Here is a 15,461-nt window from a genome sequence, read left to right on the forward strand (position 1 = left end):
CTACTACTACTACTAAATCTACTACTACTACTACTACTAAATCTACTACTACTACTACTACTACTACTACTTCTAAATCTACTACTACTGTTACTGCCTGCCACTACTAAATCTACTACTACTACTACTACTACTAAATCTACTACTCCTACTACTACTAAATCTACTACTACTACTACTACTACTACTTCAATGTGTTCAATTATAACAGTAACATATAATGATATTATTTCAACAGAGATATTGTCTCGACAGAGGTAGTGTCCCCTGACAGTTTGAACCCTAGTACTGACTCCAGGTGAGATATACTCTACCTGTCTACTAAGAGAGAACACTTGTTAGATATACTGTACCTGTCTACTGAGAGAGAACACCAACTACTACTGTTACTGCCTGCCACTACTAAATCTACTACTACTGTTACTGCCTGCAACTACTAAATCTACTACTACTACTACTACTAAATCTACTACTCCTACTACTACTAAATCTACTACTACTACTACTACTAAATCTACTACTACTACTACTACTTCTAAATCTACTACTACTGTTACTGCCTGCCACTACTAAATCTACTACTACTACTACTACTACTACTAAATATACTACTACTACTACTACTAAATCTACTACTACTGCTACTACTACTACTACTACAACTAAATCTACTCCTACTCCTACTGCTACTACTGCTACTACTACTACTACTATTAAATCTACTACTACTACTACTACTACTACTACTACTAAATATACTACTACTACTACTACTACTGCTAAATCTACTACTACTACTGCTAAATCTACTACTACTACTACTACTAAATCTACTACTACCACTACTACATCTACTACTACTACCACTACTACAACTACTACTACTACTACTACTACTACTACTACTTCAATGTGTTCAATTATAACAGTAACATATAATGATATTATTTCAACAGAGATATTGTCTCGACAGAGGTAGTGTCCCCTGACAGTTCGAACCCTAGTACTGACTCCAGGTGAGATATACTCTACCTGTCTACTAAGAGAGAACACTTGTTAGATATACTGTACCTGTCTACTGAGAGAGACCACCTGTTAGATATACTGTACCTGTCTACTAAGAGAGAACACTTGTTAGATATACTGTACCTGTCTACTGAGAGAGACCACCTGTTAGATATACTGTACCTGTCTACTGAGAGAGACCACCTGTTAGATATACTGTACCTGTCTACTGAGAGAGACCACCTGTTTGATATACTGTACCTGTCTACTGAGAGAGACCACCTGTTAGATATACTGTACCTGTCTACTGAGAGAGACCACCTGTTAGATATACTGTACCTGTCTACTGAGAGAGACCACCTCTTAGATATACTGTACCTGTCTACTGAGAGAGACCACCTGTTAGATATACTGTACCTGTCTACTGAGAGAGACCACCTGTTAGATATACTGTACCTGTCTACTGAGAGAGACCACTTGTTAGATATACTGTACCTGTCTACTGAGAGAGAACACTTGTTAGATATACTGTACCTGTCTATTGAGAGAGACCACCTGTTTGATATACTGTACCTGTCTACTGAGAGAGACCACCTGTTTGATATACTGTACCTGTCTATTGAGAGAGACCACCTGTTAGATATACTGTACCTGTCTACTGAGAGAGACCACCTGTTTGATATACTGTACCTGTCTATTGAGAGAGACCACCTGTTTGATATACTGTACCTGTCTATTGAGAGAGACCACCTGTTAGATATACTGTACCTGTCTACTGAGAGAGACCACCTGTTTGATATACTGTACCTGTCTATTGAGAGAGACCACCTGTTAGATATACTGTACCTGTCTACTGAGAGAGACCACCTGTTTGATATACTGTACCTGTCTACTGAGAGAGACCACCTGTTAGATATACTGTACCTGTCTACTGAGAGAGACCACCTGTTAGATATACTGTACCTGTCTACTGAGAGAGACCACCTGTTAGATATACTGTACCTGTCTACTGAGAGAGACCACCTGTTTGATATACTGTACCTGTCTACTGAGAGAGACCACCTGTTTGATATACTGTACCTGTCTACTGAGAGAGACCACCTGTTTGATATACTGTACTTGTCTACTGAGAGAGACCACCTGTTAGATATACTGTACCTGTCTATTGAGAGACATTGTGCTTGTAAATAATTTTACGTTTTGTATGTATCTCTTAATCGTGTGTGTGTGTGTTGTAGGTCATCTGACATTGATTCACCGTGGGATAGATGGAGTGCACCAACTGTTTATAAAGAGAAGGAGGACAGGTATGTACCTATATTATATTACAACCTCTATAGGACCATTTAGTCATATTGACGTCTTTATATTACAACACAATGTTCTAATCATTGACTAACATGATGTTAGAAGCATGTCAGAGAGAGAGAGAGAGGGAAAAATACCAGAGAGAGACTGAGAATGAGAGAGAGAATGAGAGAGAGACTGAGAATGAGAGAGAGATGAAAGAGTGAGTGAGGTAGGTAATGGTTAACTGAGAGATGCAGTATGACTAAAATGGAGGAGAGGAGAGGTCGGTCAGAGGAGAGGTCGGTCAGGGAAGTTAACACTATAGTGAAGAAGTTTCAGACCACACCCTTTTTAGCCAGTAAAGCAGCTAGAGAAACATAATCCCCAAGTTAGAAGAGGAAGAAGTGACAAGTTAGAAGAAGAAGTGACAAGTTAAAAGAGGAAGAAGTGACAAGACCACCGTCTCTCTCTCCAGGTTATTCAGGAGAAACTGTGAGGGTCATAGTACATCCAGGTTATCTAGGAGAAACTGTGAGGGTCATAGTACATCCAGGTTATCCAGGAGAAACTGTGAGGGTCATAGTACATCCAGGTTATCTAGGAGAAACTGTGAGGGTCATAGTACATCCAGGTTATCTAGGAGAAACTGTGAGGGTCATAGTACATCCAGGTTATCTAGGAGAAACTGTGAGGGTCATAGTACATCCAGGTTATCTAGGAGAAACTGTGAGGGTCATAGCAAGCCTATCTGGTACTACTGACAGTCATACCAGTATAGCCTGTCCTCTGTATCAAGCCTCTCTGGATTTACTCATAGACATACCAGTATAGCCTGCATAGACATACCAGTATACAGAGGACAGGCTATACTGGTATGTCTATGAGTAGTACCAGAGAGGATTGATACAGAGGACTAGCCTGTCCTCTGTATCAATCCTCTCTCGTACTGCCTTATAGACATACCAGTATAGTAGTAGACTAGCCTGTCCTCTGTATCAATCCTCTCTCGTACTGCCTTATAGACATACCAGTATAGTAGTAGACTAGCCTGTCCTCTGTATCAATCCTCTCTCGTACTGCCTTATAGACATACCAGTATAGTAGTAGACTAGCCTGTCCTCTGTATCAATCCTCTCTCGTACTGCCTTATAGACATACCAGTATAGTAGTAGACTAGCCTGTCTGTATCAATCCTCTCTCGTACTGCCTTATAGACATACCAGTATAGTAGTAGACTAGCCTGTCCTCTGTATCAATCCTCTCTCGTACTGCCTTATAGACATACCAGTATAGTAGTAGACTAGCCTGTCCTCTGTATCAATCCTCTCTCGTACTGCCTTATAGACATACCAGTATAGTAGTAGACTAGCCTGTCCTCTGTATCAATCCTCTCTCGTACTGCCTTATAGACATACCAGTATAGTAGTAGACTAGCCTGTCCTCTGTATCAATCCTCTCTCGTACTGCCTTATAGACATACCAGTATAGCCTATCCTGTATTTTTCTGTCCCATTCTATTTCTCTGCTATGTTGTATTTCACCCCATAACGACACACTGTCTGATATACAGTATTGTTTCCTCTAGTTCTAGCTCCTACTCCAGGACCTTGGACAGTTCTGCCAACCAGAGACCCAAGTCACCAGACACCGAGTCCAAGAAGTGAGTGAATCATGAGAAGGATGGGGGTATAACTTTGGAAGTACAGTGGGTTATAACCATTAGCCTAGTAGTGATGGTTACTATGTGATGGTTACTATCATGTGATGGGTACTATTTGTGATGGTTACAATAAATTAAGTCTCTCTCGACCCACTACCCCTCCTCTCTCTTTCATTGCCTCTCTCTCTCTTGCATTCCCTCTCTCTCTTTCATTACCCCTCTCTCTCTTATATTGCCTCTCTCTCTCTTGCATTCCCTCTCTCTCTTTCATTGCCCCTTTCTCTCTTATATTGCCTCTCTCTCTCTTGCATTCCCTCTCTCTCTTTCATTGTCTCTCTCTCTCTTGCATTCCCTCTCTCTCTCTTATATGCCTCTCTCTCTCTTGCATTCCCTCTCTCTCTCTTTCATTGCCTCTCTCTCTCTTTCATTGCCTCTCTCTTTCATTGCCTCTCTCTTTCATTGCCTCTCTCTTTCATTGCCTCTCTCTTTCATTGCCTCTCTCTTTCATTCCCTCTCTCTTGCATTCTCTCTCTCTTGCATTCCCTCTCTCTTGCATTCCCTCTCTCTTGCATTCCCTCTCTCTTGCATTTCCTCTCTCTTGCATTTCCTCTCTCTTGCATTTCCTCTCTCTTGCATTTCCCCTCTCTCTTGCATTCCCTCTCTCTTGCATTCCCTCTATCTCTATCATTACCTATCTCTCTCTTTCTTTCTCTCTCTCTCTCTCATTACCTCTCTCTCTGTCATTACCTCTCTCTCTCATTACCTCTCTCTTTCATTGCCTCTCTCTCTCTCATTACCTCTCTCTCTCTCATTCCCTCTCTCTCTCATTGCCTCTCTCTCTCATTGCCTCTCTCTCCTCCCTCAGGTGTTTTGTGTACCTGAAGGAGTATGTGGACGTTACAGATCTAACCAAGCACAACACTAGAGACAACGATCATGACTATGTAACATCTAGTTCTACCAGCCATTCCTACAGTAGCCCCTCCTCTTACACCAGGTAACAATACTTTGTCCAAACCCCAGTTTGAAAACAACCCATAGGCCCTTGTTGTTTAAATCTGAAGGAACCCAGATAGGGGTAATGAACACGGCAGAAGGAAGCTACAAGGTTAGCTGGGTGGAGTGGGATCATCACCGTATTCAAATCAAACTTTAGTGCTTACGCTTATCTGGTTCCTTCAGATCGGCAAACACCAAGTGGTATGTACACCAAGGTTATTATAGTCAACAAAACTGAAACTGAAATAAAACTATAGTTGAAAAACTATTTAGTAAACAGAAATAAACATTTTAACGAAAAACAAACTATCTTTGACTGCAAAAATTAAATAAAAACCATCAAATTATGTTTTGTGTTAGTTGTTTTCATATTAACCTTCAAAAATCAAATGGTGTTTTCAAGCTTTTTTTCCTAATGGGTTTTCCGAGCTTCTGAATCTTGCGGGCAAAAGCTTCCGGTAGATGACGATGTTTCAAATAGGCCGAGCTTGTGCATCACTATCGTTAGCTAACAGGGATGAAATCAGAGGGCGAGCACGGAGTGTGACTGGGCCAAGCTAGAGCAGCTTGTGAAGTTGCTGGAGCCGTCCGCACCGACCGACTTCAAACTGACAGCCAGACGCTGTCTGATGTGGCGTCGTGTCTCCTCAACCTTGAGGCTCACTTGGGGCGGCAGCGTAGCCTAGTGGTTAGAGCGTTGGACTGGTAACCGAAAGGTTGCAGGTTCGAATCCCCTAGCTGACAAGGTACAAATCTGTCGTTCTGCCCCTCTGAACAGGCAGTTAACCCACTGTTCCTAGGCTGTCATAGAAAATAAGAATTTGTTCTTAACTGACTAAAATAAAGGTAAAATAAAATAAAATAAAAAAAACACTTGCAGTCACTACTGTTGCAAAACAGTTGGCACAGGTCCTCCTGAAGTCACTGCGTGAGCACCTCACATGCATACTGAGTCCTCTGGCAGCCAACTTCTATCCTGCAGCAGCTTGCCTGATGAACCCAAGAGTGTCTCTGGCACCTCGTTCAACAGAGATGAAGCCGCTGATAAGGGAAGCAGTGTCCTTTGTACTTCAGCAAATCAGAGAGTAGAGCCGTGGAGCAGCAGGACCCCAGTAAGATCCCATAAAGATGAATTCAGCAAAGCATCTCGACCACAGCGCATCAGAACAATAGCTTCCTCGCATCGAAGACTGTGTCTGAGGTCACTGTCCAGCCGGCGGATCAACCTGGCAGGGCCTTAAGTGTGAGGTGTGGAAATACCTGGAAGAGGTAAAGGAGGGCATGTTTACAGAGGCAAGTGTTTGTTTATCCAAAGCTGTGCCCTGTGGGACTGGATCTGGTTTCTGCCCCTGCATTCCAAGCTTTCTAAACCAGAACATCTTGTTTGGTTGAAAAGAAGAAAAAAATAAAACACTCTGGCTATGAACTGATACACACTCAGGCTGGCTATGAACTGATACACACTCAGGCTGGCTGTGAACTGATACACACACAGGCTGGCTGTGAACTGATACACACACAGGCTGGCTATGAACTGATACACACTCAGGCTGGCTATGAACTGATACACACTCAGGCTGGCTGTGAACTGATACACACAGAGGCTGGCTGTGAACTGATACACACACAGGCTGGCTGTGAACTGATACACACTCAGGCTGGCTATGAACTGATACACACACAGAGGCTGGCTGTGAACTGATACACACTCAGGCTGGCTGTGAACTGATACACACACAGGCTGGCTATGAACTGATACACACACAGGCTGGCTGTGAACTGATACACACTCAGGCTGGCTGTGAACTGATACACACACAGGCTGGCTGTGAACTGATACACACACACAGGCTGGCTATGAACTGATACACACACAGGCTGGCTGTGAACTGATACACACACAGGCTGGCTGTGAACTGATACACACACACAGGCTGGCTGTGAACTGATACACACACAGGCTGGCTATGAACTGATACACACTCAGGCTGGCTATGAACTGATACACACACAGGCTGGCTATGAACTGATACACACACAGGCTGGCTATGAACTGATACACACACAGGCTGGCTATGAACTGATACACACACAGGCTGGCTATGAACTGATACACACTCAGGCTGGCTATGAACTGATACACACTCAGGCTGGCTGTGAACTGATACACACACAGGCTGGCTATGAACTGATACACACTCAGGCTGGCTATGAACTGATACACACTCAGGCTGGCTATGAACTGATACACACTCAGGCTGGCTATGAACTGATACACACTCAGGCTGGCTATGAACTGATACACACTCAGGCTGGCTATGAACTGATACACACTCAGGCTGGCTATGAACTGATACACACTCAGGCTGGCTGTGAACTGATACACACACAGGCTGGCTATGAACTGATACACACTCAGGCTGGCTATGAACTGATACACACTCAGGCTGGCTATGAACTGATACACACTCAGGCTGGCTATGAACTGATACACACTCAGGCTGGCTATGAACTGATACACACTCAGGCTGGCTATGAACTGATACACACACAGGCTGGCTATGAACTGATACACACTCAGGCTGGCTATGAACTGATACACACTCAGGCTGGCTATGAACTGATACACACTCAGGCTGGCTATGAACTGATACACACTCAGGCTGGCTATGAACTGATACACACAGAGGCTGGCTGTGAACTGATACACACTCAGGCTGGCTATGAACTGATACACACTCAGGCTGGCTATGAACTGATACACACTCAGGCTGGCTATGAACTGATACACACTCAGGCTGGCTATGAACTGATACACACTCAGGCTGGCTATGAACTGATACACACTCAGGCTGGCTATGAACTGATACACACTCAGGCTGGCTATGAACTGATACACACTCAGGCTGGCTATGAACTGATACACACTCAGGCTGGCTATGAAGTGATACACACTCAGGCTGGCTGTGAACTGATACACACTCAGGCTGGCTATGAACTGATACACACACAGGCTGGCTATGAACTGATACACACACAGGCTGGCTATGAACTGATACACACACAGGCTGGCTATGAGCTGATACACACACAGGCTGGCTATGAACTGATACACACACAGGCTGGCTATGAACTGATACACACAGAGGCTGGCTGTGAACTGATACACACACAGGCTGGCTGTGAACTGATACACACTCAGGCTGGCTATGAACTGATACACACTCAGGCTGGCTATGAACTGATACACACTCAGGCTGGCTATGAACTGATACACACACAGAGGCTGGCTGTGAACTGATACACACTCAGGCTGGCTATGAACTGATACACACACAGGCTGGCTATGAACTGATACACACTCAGGCTGGCTGTGAACTGATACACACTCAGGCTGGCTATGAACTGATACACACAGAGGCTGGCTGTGAACTGATACACACACAGGCTGGCTATGAACTGATACACACTCAGGCTGGCTATGAACTGATACAAACTCAGGCTGGCTATGAACTGATACACACACAGGCTGGCTATGAACTGATACACACTCAGGCTGGCTATGAACTGATACACACTCAGGCTGGCTATGAACTGATACACACAGAGGCTGGCTGGGAACTGATAGATTTGTGAAGAAGTGTTGTATTGCTTATGTTTTTGCTGCTGTTGCTTGCAGCTGTTTGTATTAAACCTATTTGAAGGGGTTAGTCAGTGATACATGTTTAATATTACATCATGTCAAATGTGCCCTGATTTAATTTGTTGTTTTTTTCCTCTCTCATCTACTACTAAAGTTAAAAAAGCATTGGATTGGTGTAAACATTGGCAAGAGCCTTTCCCTCCACCATATTTCTTGCTCCAGTCGAGCCCTTTGTCCTTTAAATCCAACTCACATTAGGATTGTGTTAATATTTCAACCTAACCAATCCTATGTCCTGGTCGTGGAGTTGTATGGAGTCCCATGGCGGCCAAAAGCCAGTGTTAGCATGGGCAGCGCCATTGAGTATTTGGGCGGGACTTCCAACTTCATTAGCTGATCCCTCCTGATGACCCGGTTGGCATGACCTGATGACCCGGTTGGCATGACCTGATGACCCGGCTGACATGACCTGATGACCCGGCTGGCATGACCTGATGACCCGGCTGGCATGACCTGATGACCCGGTTGGCATGACCTGATGACCCGGTTGGCATGACCTGATGACCCGGTTGGCATGACCTGATGACCCGGTTGGAGTCGTGACAGCCGGGTCATCAGGTGGGATCAGCAAATTAACTACTTTTTGAACTAGAAAATGGACTATTTCAAGGTGGAGATGGTCTCAATGGTGCTGCCCATGCCCTCGCAGACACCAACGGTTCCCCAACGGTTCCGTCCCAAAAAATGAACATAAATCATGTAGCAGATGTAGGATATGATAGAAAAAGTATGTGGCCTTTTCTGTAGCCTGCAGGCTGGAGATAAAATGGATGGCAAATGTAATGAGACGGATACTGTTTACATGATGCAGGTTTCTCCCATCGAATAGCCTAACCTAAATGGCACCCAATCAAATACACATGCTCTGTCATGTTAAAACAAACAACATTTTCTAACAACAGGACGGGTCAAAGTGAAATGGACAATATGGACTGGACAATATGGACTGGACAATATGGAATGGACAATATGGACTGGACAATATGGACTGGACAATATGGAATGGACAATATGGAATGGACAATATGGACTGGACAATATGGAATGGACAATATGGACTGGACAATATGGACTGGACAATATGGAATGGGACACTCAACTATTGTCTAGGAGTTTCACCCCATTGTCATGATCAGAGGTTTCACGTTTGTATCTATACATTTCTGACAAGCTGATCATAGTGAAACAGAAGATGCTCCTGCGTTCCCTGCTAACAGGCTCACCATAACTCCTGGTGAAGTTGGGCAGCTGATATTCAGAGCTTAAATAGCCAAATCGATTGGTCACAGGAATCAGGACTAATAGAGCCAATGTTTTACAAATGGTGGACCTACCATATAGATGGGCATTCATCAAATTCAGTTTCAGGCAACACTGTATACCTCCGTAAGCACGAGCTGACCAATGCCTTTTGGAAATATTTCTTTGGGGGCATTGGTTTTTTGTTTTTATTTTTGGTTCAGATTTTGTCCGGTCTGGACCAGCCTTTATTTGGCCCAAACATAGACATCGATAAATTACATCTTTTCAACTGTCATTCAGAACCAAAAATGAACTTGATTTCAACATCTGGAAAAGACTCCTTTTCAACGTCCTAGAAAACATGTATTTTAAACTTATGGAAAATAAGTATTTTCACCTTTTATTCAGACCTTAAATTGAATTTAACTTCGACGTCTGGAAAATACCTATTTTACATGTCTTTCAAACGTCATTGTGCTTACTGGGTGTATTCTAGTTTTGCGGGAGCCGTATTCTTTGGTCTCGCCAAGAGCGGCAGAACGACAAGGACCGGCCCTGACTAAAACTAAATAGTATAGAAACATTTTAATCAAACTGAAACTAAATAAAGACAAGCAAATCAAGTCTGAACACTAACTGTCACTAAACCGAATGTTCTATAAAAAAAAAATATTAATAGAAATAAAAACAAATATTAAATCACAAAACTATAATAACCTTTTGTCATGCCATCTTGTCATGCCTTGGCTGGAAACTTGTAGATACAGGCTTTGATCGATTAGAGCTGTGTCCCATGCTCAACACCTCTCCCCCATCCTCTAGGTCTACCATGACGTCTGCCTGTACGTACTGTGGAGAGCAGGTGGGCAATGATGCCAAGATCACCATCGAGCACCTCAACATCTCCTGCCACCCAGCCTGCTTCAAGGTAACGACACCTGGTTATAAACATGTTATATCTGGTTATAAACATGTTATACTCTGGTTATAAACATGTTATATCTGGTTATAAACATGTTATATCTGGTTATAAACATGTTATACTCTGGCTATAAACATGTTATACTCTGGTTATAAACATGTTATACTCTGGTTATAAACATGTTATACTCTGGTTATAAACATGTTATACTCTGGTTATAAACATGTTATACTCTGGTTATAAACATGTTATACTCTGGTTATAAACATGTTATAATCTGGTTATAAACATGTTATATCTGGTTATAAACATGTTATACTCTGGTTACAAACATGTGATTGGCTGTACACTTTGAGCCTGTATCAGCTGTGGTGGCTGTGGTAGTGGTAAAAGTGGTTGTTGTGTTACTAGCAGGTATAATTATTGAAGACTAGAAGTAAGCTGAAGCCTTCATATAGTCTTGGCTGTGCTACATTAACAATATGCTGTTGTCATTGCAGTGTGGTGTTTGCAGTAAGCCAATGGGAGACTTTCTGTTCAACATGTTCCTGCACAAAGGGAAAGTCCACTGTGAGAGCTGCTATGCCAACGTCTTGTAGGATGCTTCCTTTCCTTGTCTCCTCGTCTCTTTTCCTTCATGGCCACTGAGAGGTGACAAGACTGGATGGTTGATATAACTGCTCTTTCCCATCAAGACCTGTCATCTGCTAACAGACACAGGGACACTGCACCATGAGTTTGACATTAATTTCCATGTGTGAGATTTTGTTTTCATACCTTTGTATGGATCTGAATTTCATGAGGTTAACACTGGAATTCTATGGCAGTTATTCTATGGTTTAAAGAGAATAATATGATCAAATTACTGATATTGTCTTCCGTCCATTTGAATGACCACTTTTCTTTTCTCCTTAAAGGCCCAGTGCAGTCAAAAAACGTGATTTCCTATGTTTTACATATACTGTATTTCCATGCTATGAGGTCGGAATAACACTACGAAATTGGGAAAATTATGATAATTCTCTTTAAGTGCGTAAGCTCTGTTTGAAGAAAAATAAAAAAACGCTAGAAATGTCTGCTTGTTTTAGTGGGAGGAGTTTTGGCCAGATTGGCGGTATCACCAGGTGGTATACGAATAACAACTTGTTTTCATCAAACATATCCTCCCATTAGGCTCGTCCAGTTAGAACTCTCACTCAGGCCTACCAAAATTGTTTTTCGAGAAACTGCTCTTTGCTTAGAAGCTATTTTTGTTTCTTTTTGACAATTTTAGCGAGGTAAGTAATTACCCAGAAATGGTTTGATATTGAGATAAAAACGGCTGCATTGGCCCTTTAATGTCGTAACTTTGTGAATTTATTGTGAAATATGAAGGAACTGTATGTAAAAGTCTCTAGATATTATTATGTAATGACACGATTTAACTGGGAACTGGCTATGTAGATTAGCAGTTGGGTACAATTTCCTAATTTCAGGCTTGACTATGCAAAGTCAATAATTATATATTTTTTTCAAATTTTATTTTTTAATTGTCTGATGCCTTTTCCTCACAATAAACAATCAAAACAGATTCACATAAACATGATACTTATAGAGTACAGCATATTTGTGTACATGATTGAGTGTTGAAAATATTGTCGAAAAGAGCAGTTATGGCGACAGGTTTGAGACCTGTAGAACAATATCAAATATATTGCACAACGTTTTTCATTGCAGAGGGGGGTAAAAATAAATCTACTGATCTACTGTTACTTGGAGGAACATTAGGCCCTTGGGTACCACATATGTGGCTACCAAACACCTCAAGTGGATGGCATAAACACTATACTGTATTCTTCTTCTTCTCTAGTTCAGTAACAGTTGATCTTCTCTAGTTCAGTAACAGTTGATCTTCTCTAGTTCAGTAACAGTTGATCTTCTCTAGTTCAGTAACAGTTGATCTTCTCTAGTTCAGTAACAGTTGATCTTCTCTAGTTCAGTAACAGTTGATCTTCTCTAGTTCAGTAACAGTTGATCTTCTCTAGTTCAGTAACAGTTGATCTTCTCTAGTTCAGTAACAGTTGATCTTCTCTAGTTCAGTAACAGTTGATCTTCTCTAGTTCAGTAACAGCTGATCTTCTCTAGTTCAGTAACAGTTCATTAACATTGTGGTAGATTCTCCAAGCATTACTGGTTTAGGGGTGCAAGTCTCTTGACATGTCCAAATACAGTTGAAGTCGAAAGTTTACATACACTTAGGTTGGAGTCATTAAAACTCATTTTTCAATGACTCCACACATTTCTTGTTAACAAACTATAGTTTTGGCAAGTTGGTTAGGACATGTACTTTGTGCATGACACAATTTTTTTTCCAGTAATTGTTTACAGACAGATTGTTTCACTTGTATTTCACTGTATCACAATTCCAGTGGGTCAGAAGTTTACATACACTAAGTTGAGTGTGCCTTTAAACAGCTTGGAAAATTCCAGAAAATGATGTCATGGCTTTAGAAGCTTCTGATAGGCTAATTGACATAATTTGAGTTAATTGGAGGTGTACCTGTGGATGTATTTCAAGACCTACCTTCAAACTCAGTGCCTCTTTGCTTGACATCACAGGAAAAGCAAATCAGCCAAGTCTGGTTAATCCTTGGGAGCAATTTCCAAATTCCTGAAGGTACCATGTTCAGCTGTACAAACAATAGTACGCAAGTATAAACATCATGGGACCATGCAGCCGTCATACCGCTCAGGAAGGAGATGCATTCTGTCTCCTAGAGATGAATGTACTTTGGTGACGCGTTCTGTCTCCTAGAGATGAATGTACTTTGGTTCGAAAAGTGCAAATCAATCCCAGAACAGCAGCAAAGGACCTTGTGAAGATGCTGGAGGAAACAGGTGCAAAAGTATCTATATCCACAGTAAAACGAGTCCTATATCGACACAACCTGAAAGGCCGCTCAGCAAGGAAGAAGCCACTGCTCCAAAACCACCATAAAAAAGCCAGACTACGGTTTGCAACTGCACATAGGGACAAAGATTGTACTTTTTGGAGAACTATTCTCCGGTCTGAGGAAACAAAAATAGAATTGTTTGGCCATAATGACCATCGATATGTTTGAAGGAAAAAGTGGGAGGCTTGCAAGCCGAAGAACACCATCCCAACCTTGAAACACAGGGGTGGCAGCATCATGTTGTGGGGGTGCTTTGCTGCAGGAGGGACTGGTGCACTTCACAAAATAGATGGCTTCATGAGGAAGGGAAATTTGGTGGATATATTGAAGCAACATCTCAAGAAATCAGTCAGTAAGTTAAAGCTTGGTCGCAAATGGGTCTTCCAAATGGACAATGACCCCAAGCATACTTCCTAAGTTAATGCTACAACTACTAATTGAGTTTATGTAAACTTCTGACCCACTGGGAATGTGATGAAATAAATAAAAGCTGAAATAAATAATTATCTCTACTATTATTCTGACATTTCACATTCTTAAAATAAAGTGGTGATCCTAAATGACAGGGAATTTTTATTAGGATTAAATGTCAAGATTTGTGAAAAACGGAGTTTAAATGTATTTGGCTACGGTGTTTGTAAACTTCCCACTTCAACTGTACATGTCTTTCCTTCCTTGTCCTCTTCCTGTCAAAAAATACTGTCAATAAGGGACTTTCTCAGTTACCTCTGGCTCTCATCCTGTATGTGGTTCCTCAGCAGTGCAGGGTTCGACTAGTTGTGCCTGTCCTCCTTTGGCCCTCCTCATAGCCAACTCCTGGATGTGATGCCAGAGCAGTGCAGGGTCTGACTCATTATGTCTGATTGGAGACTCCAATCCTTCAGCCTGACCTAGGCTCTGCCTGTAGTCCTGCGGCCACATCTGGACCAAGCTGGAAAAACACAAATAAATCAGGCGAATAAGCACAGCAGTTTATTTGAAATGTTAGGAGAAAAAACCCTACATGTGTGTATTTGAAGACACTCCCTCAAAGGAGGAATATCTCTCACTGCAAACAGTACACTGTCATACAGCACTATAAGGGTCAAGCCTACAATTTACAAAAAGATAAAGCCCTTTATTTCAGAGGCTGGTGGTGCCTACCTGTCATTGGTGTGTCGGTCCTGACGGTCTCCAAATCCTGGACTGGGTAGAGGACATCCCCTATGAGAATTATTGGCCAGCTTAGGCTGGGGGGGCGGGCTCTTCTATGGTGCTTTCCTATAAGCCCGTTCAGCTTCCAGTCTGGTATTATCCTGGTCACAGACATAGCACTCAAAGCCGTTGAGGTAGTTGGGTTTGCTCATGTCGTTCACGCCCCACTCCCTGCTCTCCAGAGCCTCCATCAGGCCAACGTTGGTAACATGGCTCGGCTTCTTAAACTAAATACTTAGCGTACTCTTCATCGTTCTCATCCAGCGGCTTGGGGAACTTGGCTACGTCCTGAGGTGATGGGAAGTCATTGATAAGGATGACAGTGGTGGATGGGCATCCAGTCGGCTACTGACGAGGAGCTGCGGTAGACTGGTACACAGCCCCGGTGGAGAGGGAACCATAGCCTCTCTGTCATGTAGTCCTGGAGGAAATCAAATTTAATCCAACTTTTTTTTAAAGTGAATTTAAAATGAATTCTTTACAATGAAATGAAAGAGACGAAAACGATGAAAT

At 42.3% G+C, this 15,461-nt stretch overlaps 1 protein-coding gene across 5 annotated transcripts in view; it reads left to right on the top strand.

Moving 5' to 3' along the window:
• LOC135526707 (proteoglycan 4-like) overlaps positions 1-12,391 on the top strand; it is a 31,172-nt gene extending 18,781 nt beyond the window's left edge. For 3 of the 5 annotated variants that reach the window (XM_064955298.1, XM_064955297.1, XM_064955299.1), the window contains 7 exons: positions 239-298; positions 957-1,016; positions 2,244-2,312; positions 3,881-3,955; positions 4,821-4,952; positions 10,722-10,827; positions 11,322-12,391. In XM_064955298.1, the coding sequence (XP_064811370.1) occupies positions 239-298; positions 957-1,016; positions 2,244-2,312; positions 3,881-3,955; positions 4,821-4,952; positions 10,722-10,827; positions 11,322-11,420 (601 nt within the window). In that variant the 3' untranslated portion in view covers positions 11,421-12,391. The remainder of the gene's footprint in view (positions 1-238; positions 299-956; positions 1,017-2,243; positions 2,313-3,880; positions 3,956-4,820; positions 4,953-10,721; positions 10,828-11,321) is intronic. The other 2 variants (XM_064955300.1, XM_064955301.1) reach the window with 2 other exon arrangements.
• Positions 12,392-15,461: the final 3,070 nt, after the last annotated feature.

The sequence above is a fragment of the Oncorhynchus masou genome, chromosome 32 (assembly GCF_036934945.1).
Source record: "Oncorhynchus masou masou isolate Uvic2021 chromosome 32, UVic_Omas_1.1, whole genome shotgun sequence".
NCBI classification, from domain to species: domain Eukaryota; kingdom Metazoa; phylum Chordata; class Actinopteri; order Salmoniformes; family Salmonidae; genus Oncorhynchus; species Oncorhynchus masou.